The sequence below is a fragment of the Leptopilina heterotoma genome, unplaced genomic scaffold, assembly GCF_015476425.1.
Source record: "Leptopilina heterotoma isolate Lh14 unplaced genomic scaffold, ASM1547642v1 Lhet_278, whole genome shotgun sequence".
Lineage (NCBI taxonomy): Eukaryota > Metazoa > Arthropoda > Insecta > Hymenoptera > Figitidae > Leptopilina > Leptopilina heterotoma.
In genome coordinates, this window is record NW_025110986.1 from 2735839 (window position 1) to 2752007 (window position 16169).

Here is a 16169-nt window from a genome sequence, read left to right on the forward strand (position 1 = left end):
TATTTTATTTATTAATTATTTATATTTATTTTTTACTTATTACATTATTATATTATAATGTTTTGTATGTAAATATATTTTTTAAATAAAAAATATGAGTTTTACTGCGTAAAAATTGAAAAAAAGTGGAACGCCATTTGGTGAAAAGTGGTAAAAATTGACTATTTCAACGTTTGAAAAAACATTAAAAATCCCAAAAACTGAAATTTTCATTGTGATAATCTTGTTCCCTGATGTCTAAACTATAGAAATATTGCTTTGTATAAGTTAAAAGTAGTGTACACTCTTTAAAAATAAAGTTTTATTAGGAACGCCATTTCGGTGTTTTTGCCAGTCTGGGCCTCGGCGCGTGGAACGCCATTTGGAACGCCCCGTCAGTGAAGTGGTTAAAATAAATTGTTTAATGATTTTTTTGCTTATTTGTTAATGTTACATTATTTTTACATGTCGAGTGGAATTTCTTTGAAGATGTGCATTCGTGTAATTAATTTTTATTTTTGAGACCGAAAATTAATTTGATTAATTTTATAATTTAGAATAACCCAGATAACAATCGTGCGTCGCACGTACTCGCATCCAGCATGCGAGTCACCGAATTCACTCACGCAACCTTCACGTAGCCTTCACGCAAGATGAAAAAAATGTGTGCCTGCGTATTGAGTGGCACAGGGGTAGCACTTGTGATACCGTAGTTCATCGCATGCGTGAAGGCGTGGTGTGTGGTGTAACACCCTACAATCGCGTTCTTGTAATAATAAATATTATATTTTTATTAATAATATAATTATTTATAAATAATATATCTTTATATTATTTATAATTTATATATTATAATTTATTTATATTATAATTATTATTATTATTTTATTTATATTATAATTTATTTATTTATTTATTTATAGTATTTATAATTTTTTATTAATATATTTTTTTAAATATTTATATTACAATATTAAACAATACATTTTTAGGTAAATGAAAACAAATAAAACATTTTTAAAAATCAAAAAAACAAATTTTTTTTCTTGGAAAAATTTTTCTGAATAAAATACATCTATATTTTACTTAAGTATTAATTTTTTTAAATAAATAAAATAGTGCAAAGTAAATTTTAATATAATTATATATTTTTATACTAAAAATTTGTATTATTTTTAATGTAATATTATTTCGAACTCATAAAAAGATAAACAGTATGTAAACCCTATACAATTTTTTTTGTGAATAAATACAAAAAATATTTAATAAATTTTTATTAACTCATAAAAATTATAAAAGTGTATTTGTTCGTTTCAAAATGTGCGCAATTTTAATCATGTGATTTTTGTGTGAATTCTGCGCATGTGTCATAGAAGTCGGGCCTCAGTGGTATATATTGCGAGATTGAGTACCTAGCCAAACCTGGACGTGTTTGTTGCAACGTTTTAGACGGCGTCGGTTATCAACAATTATCTAAATTATTTTGAAAAAAAAACATTCCGACTAGACAGAAGTGCAAGTTAATGCGGATTTTTTTTCTACTCAGCTGAGTGTTTCTTTTGGTAAGTCATCATTATATTATAGATTAATCACATTTTATCAAACCTAACCCTAAAAATTTTGCTTCCGGATTTTCTTTCATTTTAGTGAAAAAGATTTTTTCTTTTATTTTATTTGCATCACAAAAAGCATGACATTAAATATAATTTTATATAATTTTCTAAATTGTTTTTATATTCCGGACATGGTTTTAATTATATTTTGTTTGTAATTTCACTATTTCTTTTATTCAGTAGAACCTGTCCGGATTTTCACAAAATTAATTTTTAGTGTTTGTGTTGTTTTAATGGCCTCTTGTATATACATGTAGCATGTACAGGGTTTCCACAGGTCAGGGAAATCAGGGAAAGTAAAATTGGCCAGAGATTTTTAGTTAAAAGTACTGGAAAAAATTGAATTTTTAAAATTCATGAGAAAACTCTGAATTTTGATGTTTTTTTTGTTTGCCTCGTAAACTATGAAATTACTACGAATTTTAATACAAAGCCTTCATTTTTTTCTATTTCTGGCTATAATTTCTTTTTAAATAACTTAATTTTTCAAGAATAATTTTTACAATTTTCATAAATATGTACTAGATTGATAGAAGAATTTTAGTTCAAAATACTAAACAAATTGGATTTTGGAAAAGTTATGATCCTAAAGTTCTGAACGTTCAAATGAACGAAATTTATTTATTTCTTCTTCCAATTAAATTTGTATTGCAATAATTTTGAATTGCAGTAAAAAAGAAATAATTAACTAAAATTTCGGAATGTAAAATTTTAATTTTTAATTTTTACTGCAATTTTTATTGCAAAACTTATGAAAATATTCTTAATAAAAAATATTTCGTTCATTTGAACGTTTAAAACTTGCGGATCATAATGCTTCATCGAAATTCAATTATTTTAATAAATTTTTTAATAAAATTCTTGGTAAAATTTTACAGGAAGTCAATTATTTTCATAAGCAATAAAATTTTCTCAGGAATTCAATTATTTAAAATGCAAAATTTAAAAAAAAATTTTGAAAAATATGAATTTTTAAAAAAGATTTTTATAAAATTCGTCGCAAGAATTCAATTATTTATATAAATAATAAAATTCTTCACAGAAATTCAGTTATGATAAAAAAAATTCTTGTCAAAATTTTAAGTATCTTTATAAATAATAAAATTCTTTTCCAAAATTCAATTATTTTAGAAAAATTTTAATAAAATTCTTGGGAAAATTTAAATTAATTTCATGAATTATAAAACTCATCGCAGGATTATAATTATTTTTGATACAATATTTTAATCGAATTTCTCGAAAAATGTAATTATTCTTAAAAATTTTATTAAAATTTGTCAAAAGAATTGAATTATTTAAAAATTTGTTGTTAAAATTCTTTATGAGAATTGAATTTTAACAAACATTCAATTATTCAATAAATTATTTCTTTTGTAATTTAAATAATTGAATTCTTCTACAATTTTCTAATAAAAATTGTGTTAAAAATAAATTACGGAATAATCGATTTATTATTTATGAAAACAATTGAATTATTGCAATGAATTTTATATATTACATTTTTTTTAATAATTGAATTTTTTTGAGAAATTTTACTACTTGTTAAAATAATTAAATTCTTGCGAAGAATTTCTGTTAACAATTAGCTTTTTTTGAAAAATTTTATGCTAATTTAAATTGAGATTCTGCATGCAACAACTCGCCGAGCGCTTTGGTGAACTCTCTCACTGCCAGTCGAACATAGGAAATGTCAGGGAAATAAAATTAAATATTTGTGGCTACCCTGATGTACTAATTTTTACTGCGTTTCATTTCCGCATTTTCATCATGTATAATATGAAAATGTACATTTTGTATTGTCTTCTAACAGTACAGGTTTTCGTCTAGTATTCATTATAATTGTATTATCAATGAGCGTTTTCCATAATATTTTTAATTTTTGTTTTTTATATTTATAATTCAATTTTATATATTTATTTTATTATTTCTTTTTGATTTCACATTTTTTGTATTTTTTAATAAATGCTTATGTTATATAACAATTTTCGATTCATATTTAATGCCTAAGCAAAAATTTATCGAATTTTGTATATATGCGGTTTAATTTCATTGGTTCTGTAGAAAAAAGAAATGGACCCATTTTGTCGGTCCTTTGCAAAAGTATTCCGTATTTTCAAAATTGAGGGGGGGGGGATTTCAAATCGGTTGGGTTTTCATCTTTATGGTGCCCTGGACTAGAAAAATTCTTATCTTCTCTCTAAATCTGAATTAGTAAAAATGTTCACTAATTTGAATTAGTGACTGACTTTTTGCTTTTGAATTAGTAAATTTTACTAATAAATTAGAGAAATAACTATTTAATAGTAAAATTTACTAATTCAAAAAGTCAGTCACTAATTTGAATTAGTTAACATTTTTACTAATTCAAATTTAGAGAGTGAATAATAATCTTTAATCCCGTTTTTCTCAAAATGAGGTTTTTGTATTCATTTAATTATATATTGTCTATTTTATTATTATTACAAAATACATTCTAAACTTTAAAATTCTGTAACTCGTCGAATTTTTTCAATTTTGCAAGGAATTCGCCCTTCTTGATAAGTCCAATAGTGCCAAAATGGGCCCTTTTCATGTGGACGTTCACATATTTTTAAGTTAATGGTGTAAGTTGGTCGAAATATGGGAGGTTCTTGGTCGTGTGTAAAACTATCAAATAATCTAATTATGGTGAAATGTTATAATTTTTAACTTCAAGTAACTTTTTTAAGTAACTTCATTCTACTTAAACGTTTTAAGTGCTCTTTTCTAATTTTAAATATTTTTCTTACTGAAGGAAATGTAGAATAAGAAAAATTGCTTTAAAATCATGCAAGTTAATTAACTTTAAGTTATACATTAAGTATTTCAATCGGCGCTGTTAAATATGTAGTTATTTTATTTTTTATGGAAAATGAAGAAACATGTTGTTTTTCAGTGACAACTTTAATAACTTTATTTTTTATTAAAAAAACGATATTTTTTTCGTCACTTAAATGTACAATTTTAAATATATTGACCTGCATGTTTTGAAAACTGTTAAAGTTAATAAAATACTTTATATTCTATTTTGCATTATTTCAGGGTTGCCACGGGTTAAGGGAAATCACGGTAAAGCCGAAGAATATTATTGAAAGTACTAAAAAATGTCTCAGAAATTGAAATTCTTCGAAAATTTTGTGTTTTGAAAACTTTAATTCAAATGTCTACTTTTGTAAAATATTGTCCTGTTTATTAAAATTGCAAACTTTAAAAAAAAATTTGAACTTTCTTTTTAAGGTCAAATAGAAATCAACATTTGAATTGGAAATCATGGAAAAATGCAATAAAATTTTTGTGGCATCCCTGAATTTGGAAACGGCATGAAATTCACTTTTACATATTTCATTTTTTCTCCTTCTATACTCCTTGAATTAAAATTAAAATTTCTAGAATGTTTTGAGTTTTCGTGTATCTAATTGCACTATTATATTTTAGTCTATTTATGTAGAAAAATGCTTAAATCGTCACCTTAGTCTCTTCTGCTTACGTAAAACAATTTCTAATTACTGTTAACAGGATTAAATATACCGAAAAATTATGTCTGAAAAGTTTAAAGGATTGTTTGAACTTAGCCGCAGACAAAAAAGGAGAAGATTAAATACAATTATTGAGAATAAACTCAACATCGATGAACGTGCATTGCAGGATGAAGAGCAAATTATAGCAAATGATGATAATGGTTTTCATGGTGGTGGACAAGGTGTTGCAGATCAACGCGATGTTGATGATGTTGATGATGACGATGGTGATGATGTCGATGGGGGTGACGATGTCGATGGGGGTGACGATGATGATAGTGGTGATGATAGTGTTGATAACGCTGGTGATGACGATGATGATAGTGGTGATAAAAGTGTTGTTAACGATGGTGATGATTATGATGACAATAACGATGCTGAAGTTGGTGGCGATAGTGTTGATAATATTAATGAATTAAATGCTTCAGAAGATGAAAATGAAGGAAATAATTATCAGGATAATGCTGTTAATCTACAAAGAAGAGCTTTAAAAAATGCCTTTTTATCAGCAAACTTAAAGCACAGCCAAGGAAATATATTACTCACTACATTGCACCAATTCCCTTTCAACTTAATTGAACTACCGCAAGACTCGAGGACACTTTTAAACACGACGACTGTTGTTGCCAGTACAAGAATCCAAAATATATGTGGAGGTCAATATTTGCATATTGGATTCAAAAAGACTTTGATAAAAAAATTAGAAAGTATTCCTGTTAATTTGTGGCCGGAGTTTTTAGAAATTGATTTTAGCACGGATGGTGCTAAAGTAGACAAAGGCCCACAACAATTTTGGCCTCATCAGTACAGAATATTTAATATCGCTGATAAACGACCAATACTAGCAGGGATTTTTCAAGGACAACATAAACCAACTAATCCTTTTGATTTTTACGACGAATTGATCCAAGAAATTTCGGAAATACGGCGTGAAGGTGGCATACTAATAAGGAATCGACGTTTACCTTTAACATTACGATGTTTTATTGCCGATGCACCGGCAAGAGCTTTTGTCTTAAACCATTATGGACATAATTCTGCTGATCCCTGTTCTAAGTGCAAAGTAGAAGGTCGTCGATGTTTAAATGATGGTTTTCAAGGAACAATGGTTTTTCCAGGCAATGAGCACGCAGGTCGAACAGATGATGATTATAGGAATGTTACTGATGAAGATCATCAAAAAGGCAGATCTCCTTTGGCTGATGTTTTGCCTATAGTAACTCGAGTTCCATTTGAAATAATGCATTGTGTTTATCTTGGAAATGTTAAGAAATTGTTATCAGCACAAATTGAAGGAAAATTTGGATTCTGCAGACTATTAAGAAGGAAAAGGGATGTACTTGATGCAAGAATGGAAGAACTTAAATTATATTGTCCATCAGACTTTAATCGGCAACCACAAAAATTAACCAACTTCAGTAATTTCAAAGCTACAGAATTGCGACAATTTATACTTTATACTGCTCCTGCAGTTGTAAAAGATATCTTCGGTGAAGAATACTACCAGCATTTAATGATTTTGCATGCAATTATGCGTCTCTTGGAATCTGAAGAAACTCTACAAGACATGTTTCCTTTTTGCAGAGAAGGTTTAAAACAATATGTGAGTTTGTGTGAGTTGTTGTATGGTGAACAATTCCTTTCATATAACATTCATTGTTTGCTTCATCTGGTAGACGATCGTGAAGTTCTCGGCCCTTCAGAAACACATAGCGCATTTTGTTATGAAAATAATTTGCAAGAACTGCGCAAATATATACGGAAACCAGACTTAAAACTACCTCAAATTTACAAGAGAATTTCGGAAAGAGAAGATTATGCCCTAACACCTCTTGACCATAATATACGAATTCAATTATCACTCAGACATAACGATGGTCCTCTACCAGAAGACATTAATGCAAACCATTGCCAACAATTTAATAAAGTAGAAATTGGAAAATGTGTACTTTCTACAGCACTACGCAACAGCTGTTGTTTTTTACAAAATAAGAAAATATGCATTATAAGAAACATTATTCAACAAGAAAATCAAATTCGATTAATTGTCCAACAATTTCAATCAACTGGCGAGCTTTATGAAGCAGGAATATCCTCTGTCTCTGTAGATATCTATCATTGTACAAATTTACAAGATAGTTTGACAACAATTCAATTAAGAGACATTAAATGTAAAATGTATATCATGCCAAAATGGAGTAACGTAAAAGATCAAGAAGATATCGTTGTTCAAAATGAATGGATATGTGCATCATTATTATCACCGTTTCATTTACCTGACAATATAAATATACTATAAAGCCCCTCAAAACAACTTGTCGAATTCTTTAGAAGGAACATGCAATTTATGCAGTAAGTTTCTTGTTTTACCGAAGTGTAAACTAAATTTAATTTTATTGAAATTTTTTCTTAAGTAAAAAGTTATTAAACATTCTTGTTATAAAAATATCTAAAAAAAAGAAGCGTTAACTTTCGCGCTACTAACGATTTTTTATAACGCGGACTCCGATGCGGTCACCCGGAATGACCAAATATCTTTTTTATATTTTTTCATATAATAAATAAACGTTTTTATTTAAGTACTTTTATATTTTAAACCACACTAATAAATAAGTTATAAAATTTTTGTTAAGAAATATTAAAAATCATAATTTTAATCGAATATTATTCATTTCGCTGCGTATAAATTCTCAAGCTATGACATGGTTGCCACACAACCTGCAAAACCTAGAAATAGCATGGAATTTGAACGAATTTCTGGAATTTTTTTGGGTTAATGAAAAATTCCATTCAACATGTTATTTTCCTTTAAAAATGTTAACATGCAATTTTCCTTTTCCATGATATCTTCTCTTTAAATTAATTTAATTTTTTTTTAATTATTGACTAAAACTGTAAAAAATGTTGTTAAGATTGTTCTAAAAAAAGGATTTTATATCTTTATTAGTATTACGATTGTCAAAATTTTTTGTTACTAGTTGCATTTTGTTTAAGATTTTGAACAAAGTTTAAAGATAAAAATTATTTAATTCAGACATGACTTCAATGTTCTAATTATGGCTGATTCTTCTGAAAGTGAAATTTTTGATATCTCGATTACTTTTATAGAATCTACTCTCTAATAATATTATTAACCATTTTCATAGTAAAAATTTATAATTTATAATTTATGAGAGAACTAAATTTTTATGGTTTTTTTAAACTCTTAGAAATTTTTTAAAAATAGTGCCAAAAAATAAATATTTAAATTTTACATATTAGCCCGAGTAAAATTCAAAGAAAAAAGACTTTAATATATTCAAATTAATTTTGCGAAACTTAAATTCTTACTTTTGAGTATTAAATAAAGTAGTTTCAATAGAAAAAAACATATAATTTAAAAAAAAATAAATTGAAAAATCGAATATCAAAAGTATCACTTTCAGAAAAATAAACATAAAAATGACAGTGATTTTAACTGTTTAAGAGAACTTTAATTTATAATTACATAATAATGAATATTGTTAACACTGTTTTGTAAAATACTTGTTTTTTCATCACAAATAATTCATAAATTTGAACCTGGAATTTTTAATATTTTAAACCTGGAAAAAGCCTGGAATTTTGAAATCTAGATTTTGTGGCAACCGTGTATGAAGTCTAACAAGAACGTTATTAAAAATTTGTATATTATTTTGAAGACAAAAATCTATTTCAAATTCTTTCAAAGAAAAATTCCGTTTACTGCAATAAAATTTTAATAAAGAATATTAAATTTGTAGTCTACTGAAATTAAGAAATATGGGATATTTTAATTGATACAATTGTTATGTATGTATATAGACAAGATAATGGATAGATTACTGCAAAGGCGAAGCGAAAAGCATCCTCCCAAAAATTCTAGTAGTGGAAGAAGTATAAATGTCCCTTTAAGACTTGTATCGTCGTCAGATGAGGGGCCTCCAAAAAAGAAGACGAAAAAACAGTTGGAGGTTGCAGAATCGTTAAAACAAATGAAAGCACAATTACAAAATATTGAAAATCGAAGATCATTAACACTCGGAGATAAATCAAATTTCAACTTGTAAGTACAAAAAAATTAAAATTTTTAAGAAATATGTTCAAATTAATAATTTCTGAATCCATTTTTGATCTACCTTATGTGATATTAATTCTTGTTATGTTATTTCCGTAATCTGACAAATGTTATGTCTCTATCAATTTAAGAAAGTATCAAACTAATCAATTATTTATTTATCAGAGTGAATCCTAATGAGTCAAGTTTTGTTTCTCAACATCACTGTACTTCTCTCATCGTGAAAATAATAATAATAATAATAATAATAATAATCCCCGCCGATGGTTGTCCACTACCGAACATCATCGATGTCTTTGACGTACTGGGAGAAGCGGATCCACTGCCAAATATCATTGGTTTCTTTGATGTGCTGTGAGAAGTGGATCCACTGCCGAACATCATTGATTTCTTTGATGGGCTGGGAGAAGTGGGTCCGCTGCCAGACATGATTGATTTCTTTGATGAGTTGGGAGAAGTGGGTTCGCTGCCAGACACGACTGGCATCTTGGATATGTTCGGTAGACCTTGCCGTGGTGGCGGGGCTTTTCACTAAAGGACAACCAACAGGGTGGTACCCTGATTCTAAAACCAAAAAAAAAAAAAAAAATGATTATGAATCATAATATAAATGAATTACCCCAAGGAGGAACCCCGAAAGGGGACAATACTCCCGACGGTGTCTCTTCGAACACCGCCGCAGGCCCCACGGATTTTGGGGGGGGCCAAAACAATAATCAGCCGATAATATATGAGACAAATGTCTCAGACCAGTTCCTGGCTATTCCGGGAATCTTCAAAAGCTTGCGCCAGGGATTCAAGCGCCAAAAGAACGTCAGTCGGGAAATCCAGGATGGCATGACGGTTTTGGAAGGTGCGTTTGAGATAATCTGTAGGAATTTACGTTTTATCCCCAAGCCTTTCATAGACCAGGAGCCGCAACACCCAACTGTGGTAGCTCCACAGCAGACGGAGAGCACTACTGCACCTCTGAACGGCGCAAAAAAAAGTCCTAATAAGGCAAAAGGCGTTAATAAACGCCCCAGGGAAGGTACAAGCCCAGATGCGAGTCCGCGACGGGCGACTCAAGGCGGGAAGAGAATTAAGCGAAAGGAGGCTCCACAGCTTGGTTCTGAGTCGCTGGTTGGAGCAAGAGAGGCGCCCTCAAACAGTCCTGGCAAGTCGTATGCTGAGACCGTCTTGAGGGACGGAGCGGACAATGGAGACGGTTTCAAGGTTGTTAAAAACAAGGAGAAACGGACTCCAAAAGAGAAACCCTCAGGTGAGAAAAAGGAGCTTCCGAAGCCCCCTTTGAAGCTAAGGAGCACGGAAGCTGTTAAAATTACGGCAAGCGACCCAAAGTTTTATGAGGGTATCTTGCCGCTAATAAAAGCAAAGGTAAACCCAGAAGATACGGGTACCGTGATCCGGAAAATCAGGAGAACTTTTAAACAGGAGGTTCTCGTGATAGTAAAAAGGGGCGGAGAGACCTTAAAGTTTGCAGATGCACTGTCTTCGGCCCTGCATGGTAAAGCTGAGGTCACACCTCTAGTGAATAAAAGGTCTCTAGAGATTAAGGATTTGGACGAAGCCACCTCAGAGGATGAGGTAAATGCAGCACTAAGAGAAAAGCTGGGTAAACCTGACCTGAAGATGGAGTGTCGACTTTTGCCGCGCTACAGAGGAACTAAGGTTGCTCTAGTACGTCTGACAGAGGCAGAAAGTAATACTCTGCTAAAGCTTGGTAAAATAAAAATCGGATGGATAAATGCTCCAATTCGCAAGAATGTTGAAGTAGCTAGGTGCCAAAAGTGCCTAGCATACGGACACTTAACCCGAACCTGCAAAGGCCCCGACAGAAGTAAAAACTGTCGGAGATGCGGCGGAGAGGGACACCTCGCGAAGAGCTGTAAAGTTAAGCCGAAGTGCCTTACGTGCTTGGACCTGGGGAAGCCAGAGACGGATCACGATTCCGGAAAGAGAGCCTGCCCGGTTTACAGAGAAGAACTGCAAAAGATTAAAAGGGCAAATCCTTAAAATTTTTGCAGGTCAACCTGCATACAAGAAAGGATGCACAGTTGCTCCTAATGCAAACAGCAAGGGAAAATGAGGTCGATATCCTGTTCTGCAGTGAGCAGTATCAAGGAAGCGACCTCGCCCCTTGGTATCAGGATAAGGCGAAAAGAGCCGCCATAAAGCTGTGCAACCCAGAATTGCGGGTTGACAAGTTTCTGGAGACGAGCAGTGGGTTCGTGTGGATAGAGGTAGCTAATATACGTATGTATAGCTGCTACTTCTCACCCAACGACCCACTGACAAACTTCGAAGCCAATATCGAAGACCTAGAAGCGAGCCTCACAGAATCCAGGCTGGATGTCATCATCACTGGCGATTTTAACGCAAAGTCGCCAGAGTGGGGTGAGACGAGACTCGACAAGAGAGGAATTCGTATTGTAGGAATGATCTCCAGAAACGACTTATTGGCTGTAAACCGAGGCAATACATGGACTTTTAGAAGAGGTGCGATCGGATCAATTATAGATCTAACGATCGCATCGTCTAAACTATTTAGCCGCATAACCGACTGGCGGGTCTCTGAGGAATATACCGCAAGTGACCACCAGTACATTGAGTTCTCAGTCTCGATGGGAGACACACGAGGAGGAAAAAGACAGGATGTTCCTAGTCGCAAAACCTCCTCGTGGAATATGAAGAGACTCGACAAGGAAAAGTTCGGCCGGTCCCTAAGAGAAGCCCTTTTAATTGAGGACTTGGGCTGGGTGAAGAGGCCGAGCAATCTGGATGGGGAGGTGCGAGCGGTGAGGAACATGATAGTCACCGCTTGCAATGCGTCAATGCCACGCAAAGGCGCCACTCCCGTAAGAAAATCCTTGCACTGGTGGTCAGAGGAGCTAGCCTCCTTGAGAAAGGAATGCCTCAAAGCAAGAAGGACATATACCCGATCTAAGGGAGATCCCTTGCTGAAAGAGGCTTTCAAGGAGGCGAAAAAGAACCTCAAGAAAGAGATCCGGAAGTCGCGACGCCATAGCTGGAAGGACCTAATCGAGGAAGTCGATAAGGACCCATGGGGACTGGCTTTTAAAATCGTAACTAAGAAATTAGTGACGAGGCAAAAGACCCCCGGCCTGGACAATCCCGATTGGGTCAGAAAGATAATAAGTTCTTTGTTTCCTCCTGCGGAGCCATACCTTAGAAGGGACTGGAGTTTTTGCAAAGTCGAAGAGGAAGAACTATTCACACTTAGTGAACTGCAAAAAGCAGGCAAAAGATTGAAAACAGGCAAGGCGCCTGGAATCGATGGGATAAGTAACGAGATCCTAAAGTTGGTAATCGACACTTCACCCCAGATTCTGCTTCGATGCTTCAATCTTTGCCTTGAGAGAGGAGAGTTCTTCCGCGACTGGAAGCGACAGAGGTTAGTCCTCCTAAGGAAAGGTGAAAAACCTCTAGATAAGGTTTCATCGTACAGGCCTATATGCCTGCTAGATACGATGGGTAAACTTCTAGAGGATATGGTTCTGCAGAGAATGCAAAGCCACTTGACCGAAGAGAATCGTCTATCCGATCACCAATTTGGTTTCCGTAAAGGCAAGTCCACGGTTGATGCCATCCAGGCAGTTGTGGACATAGCCAAAGCAGGAAAAAACAAATTGGGACCTGGGAAAAAGAAGAGCTTCTGCGCGTTGGTAGCAATTGACATACGCAACGCGTTTAATTCCGCAAGATGGAAAGATCTCATCGAGTCGATGGAAAAGAAAAACATGCCGCCCTACTTGTTGCGGATAATGGATAATTATCTTAGCGACAGGTGGGTTATATATGAGGGAGACACCTGCACTCTCAAGGAAGAGATGCAGCGTGGGGCTCCTCAAGGCTCGAGGGTGGGTCCATTTGTATGGAATGTATCTTACGATGATTTTCTGCGAATGGATCTGCCCGAAGGTGCGGTGATCATCGGCTTTGCGGACGACGCGTTATTCGTGTGCACTGCCGAAAGTGAGGAGGCTCTTGGGACATTGGTGAACGAATGTCTGCGACTAGCAAAAAGCTGGCTGGATACCAGAGGTCTTGAAATGGCCCTGGAAAAGACCGAGGCACTGCTGGTCACAGACAGACGTGGTTATGAGCTCCCACGAATCGTGATAGACAGATTCGAGGTCAAGTGGAGTAAACAAATTAAATACCTTGGTGTGGAGTTAGATAGAAGGTTAAACTTCCACCACCACATGGCTACGGCGTCAAATAGGGCGATCGAGTGTGCGGCTAATCTTTCACGGCTAATGCCAAATGTTGGCGGACCCCGTGAACAAAAAAGAAGACTGGTGGCGAGTGTCGCCCACGCTAAAATGCTCTATGCAGCACCAGCGTGGGCCCCATCCCTGAGGAGTAAAAGATGTGTGACCATCTGTGAAAAGATACTGTCAGCGCAGAGATCGATAACAACGCGTATCATCTCTGCATATAAGACGGTATCTACGAGTGCTGTGCAGGTCCTTGCAAGTGTCCCGCCAGCAGATCTTTTGGCGAGGGAAAGGGAAGAAATGTTTCTCTTTTCTAAAGAAAGCAGTTCCTTGAATGAGGAATTAAGACCAAGCAAGGGCCTGATCCGCAAAGAAGCGAGGCACAGGCTCATAGAAAGATGGCAAGAAAGATGGGATGGTGAGGAAAAAGGTCGATGGACTTATCGCCTTATCCCGGCACTCGCCACCTGGATAAATAGGAAACACGGTCAGGTTTCCTATTACTTGACTCAGGCGTTCACAGGTCACGGGTGTTTTAACTCGTACCTGTGTCGCTTTAAATTACGCGAGAACGAGGTGTGTGCATATTGCCAGTTCCCTGAGGACAACGCGGAGCACACCCTCTTCTCATGCAAGAAATGGGACTTGGAGAGGCGGGCCATGTTCGAAGGTGTAAACAGTCAAGTTACACTGGAGAACATGGTATCGCTGATGACCCAGTCAGAGGAGAATTGGCGGCAAGTCGAGAACTTCATAATCTTGGTTATGTCGAGGAAGGATCTCGACGGCCGCCAAAAAGCGTAATTTAAACAGCTTTCAATTTATTCGTTTGTTTTTTATTAATTTATTTTGTGATTTATTTGTCCTTATACAATTTTAATTTATTCCGTTTTATGTTTTTAATATTATATACGCGTTTTTTTTTTTTTTTTTTTTATATCCGTTTGCAATTTTATCTTTTGACTGTTTACACTTGATTAAACATTTTTTTTATTATTGTTGTGCTGTTAATTCCGCTTTTATATTGAAATAGTTTTAAATTTTTAACTATTAACGCAGGATAACCGCAGAGAAAAGCAGAAAGTCGCATTAGCGACAGAGTCGGGGCGCCACCCTCGAAGGCTAAAGTCTTACGACAGTTCCGAGGGAGGGTAAAGGGCTCCAAAAGAAGGGTTACGGGTTTTAGTGGGTCGGGCTGGTAGTAGGTCGCCAGTTTGTTAAATTTATTATAACATTTATTTTTCTTTTTTTTTATATTTCTTTTTGTTTTTTTATCATACCAACCCCACATAACCTTGGAGTGCGGAATCCAAGGTATCTGTAGGCAGATTTCCCAAAAGTCCCTAAGCAAAAAAAAAAAAAAAAATAATAATAATAATAATAATAATAATAATAATAATAATAGTAATAATAATAATAATAATAATAATAATAATAATAATAATAATAATAATAATAATAATGACGTGCTGGGAGAAGCGGATCCACTGCCAAATGTCATTGATTTCTTTGATGTACTGGGAGAAGTGGACCCACTGCCGAACATCATTGATTTCTTTGATGGGCTGGGAGAAGTGGGTCCGCTGCCAGACATGATTGATTTCTTTGATGAGTTGGGAGAAGTGGGTTCGCTGACAGACACGACTGGCATCTTGGATATGTTCGGTAGACCTTGCCGTGGTGGCGGGGCTTTTCACTAAAGGACAACCAACAGGGTGGTACCCTGATTCTAAAACCAAAAAAAAAAAAAAAATGATTATGAATCATAATATAAATGAATTACCCCAAGGAGGAACCCCGAAAGGGGACAATACTCCCGACGGTGTCTCTTCGAACACCGCCGCAGGCCCCACGGATTTTGGGGGGGGCCAAAATAATAATCAGCCGATAATATACGAGACAAATGTCTCAGACCAGTTCGTGGCTATTCCGGGAATCTTCAAAAGCTTGCGCCAGGGATTCAAGCGCCAAAAGAACGTCAGTCGGGAAATCCAGGATGGCATGACGGTTTTGGAAGGTGCGTTTGAGATAATCTGTAGGAATTTACGTTTTATCCCCAAGCCTTTCATAGACCAGGAGCCGCAACACCCAACTGTGGTAGCTCCACAGCAGACGGAGAGCACTACTGCACCTCTGAACGGCGCAAAAAAAAGTCCTAATAAGGCAAAAGGCGTTAATAAACGCCCCAGGGAAGGTACAAGCCCAGATGCGAGTCCGCGACGGGCGACTCAAGGCGGGAAGAGAATTAAGCGAAAGGAGGCTCCACAGCTTGGTTCTGAGTCGCTGGTTGGAGCAAGAGAGGCGCCCTCAAACAGTCCTGGCAAGTCGTATGCTGAGACCGTCTTGAGAGACGGAGCGGACAATGGAGACGGTTTCAAGGTTGTTAAAAACAAGGAGAAACGGACTCCAAAAGAGAAACCCTCAGGTGAGAAAAAGGAGCTTCCGAAGCCCCCTTTGAAGCTAAGGAGCACGGAAGCTGTTAAAATTACGGCAAGCGACCCAAAGTTTTATGAGGGTATCTTGCAGCTAATAAAAGCAAAGGTAAACCCAGAAGATACGGGTACCGTGATCCGGAAAATCAGGAGAACTTTTAAACAGGAGGTTCTCGTGATAGTGAAAAAGGGCGGAGAGACCTTAAAATTTGCAGATGCACTGTCTTCGGCCCTGCATGGTAAAGCTGAGGTCACACCTCTAGTGAATAAAAGGTCTCTAGAGATTAAGGTTT

At 34.8% G+C, this 16169-nt stretch overlaps 1 protein-coding gene across 2 annotated transcripts; it reads left to right on the forward strand.

Moving 5' to 3' along the window:
- Positions 1 to 1415: 1415 nt before the first annotated feature.
- Positions 1416 to 9077, forward strand: LOC122504079. Of its 2 annotated transcripts, XR_006301802.1 has the most exons (3): positions 1416 to 1541; positions 5127 to 7480; positions 8951 to 9077. XR_006301802.1 is itself a non-coding variant. In XM_043614976.1 (2 exons), exon 2 carries the CDS (start codon positions 5148 to 5150, stop codon positions 7425 to 7427), a length of 2280 nt encoding a protein of 759 aa, XP_043470911.1. In that variant the 5' UTR covers positions 1416 to 1541; positions 5127 to 5147; the 3' UTR covers positions 7428 to 7562. The 2 variants fall into 2 exon arrangements, 1 of the variants encoding a protein (XP_043470911.1); XM_043614976.1 differs by lacking the exon at positions 8951 to 9077 and having other exon boundaries at positions 5127 to 7562.
- The last annotated feature ends 7092 nt before the right edge of the window (positions 9078 to 16169 follow it).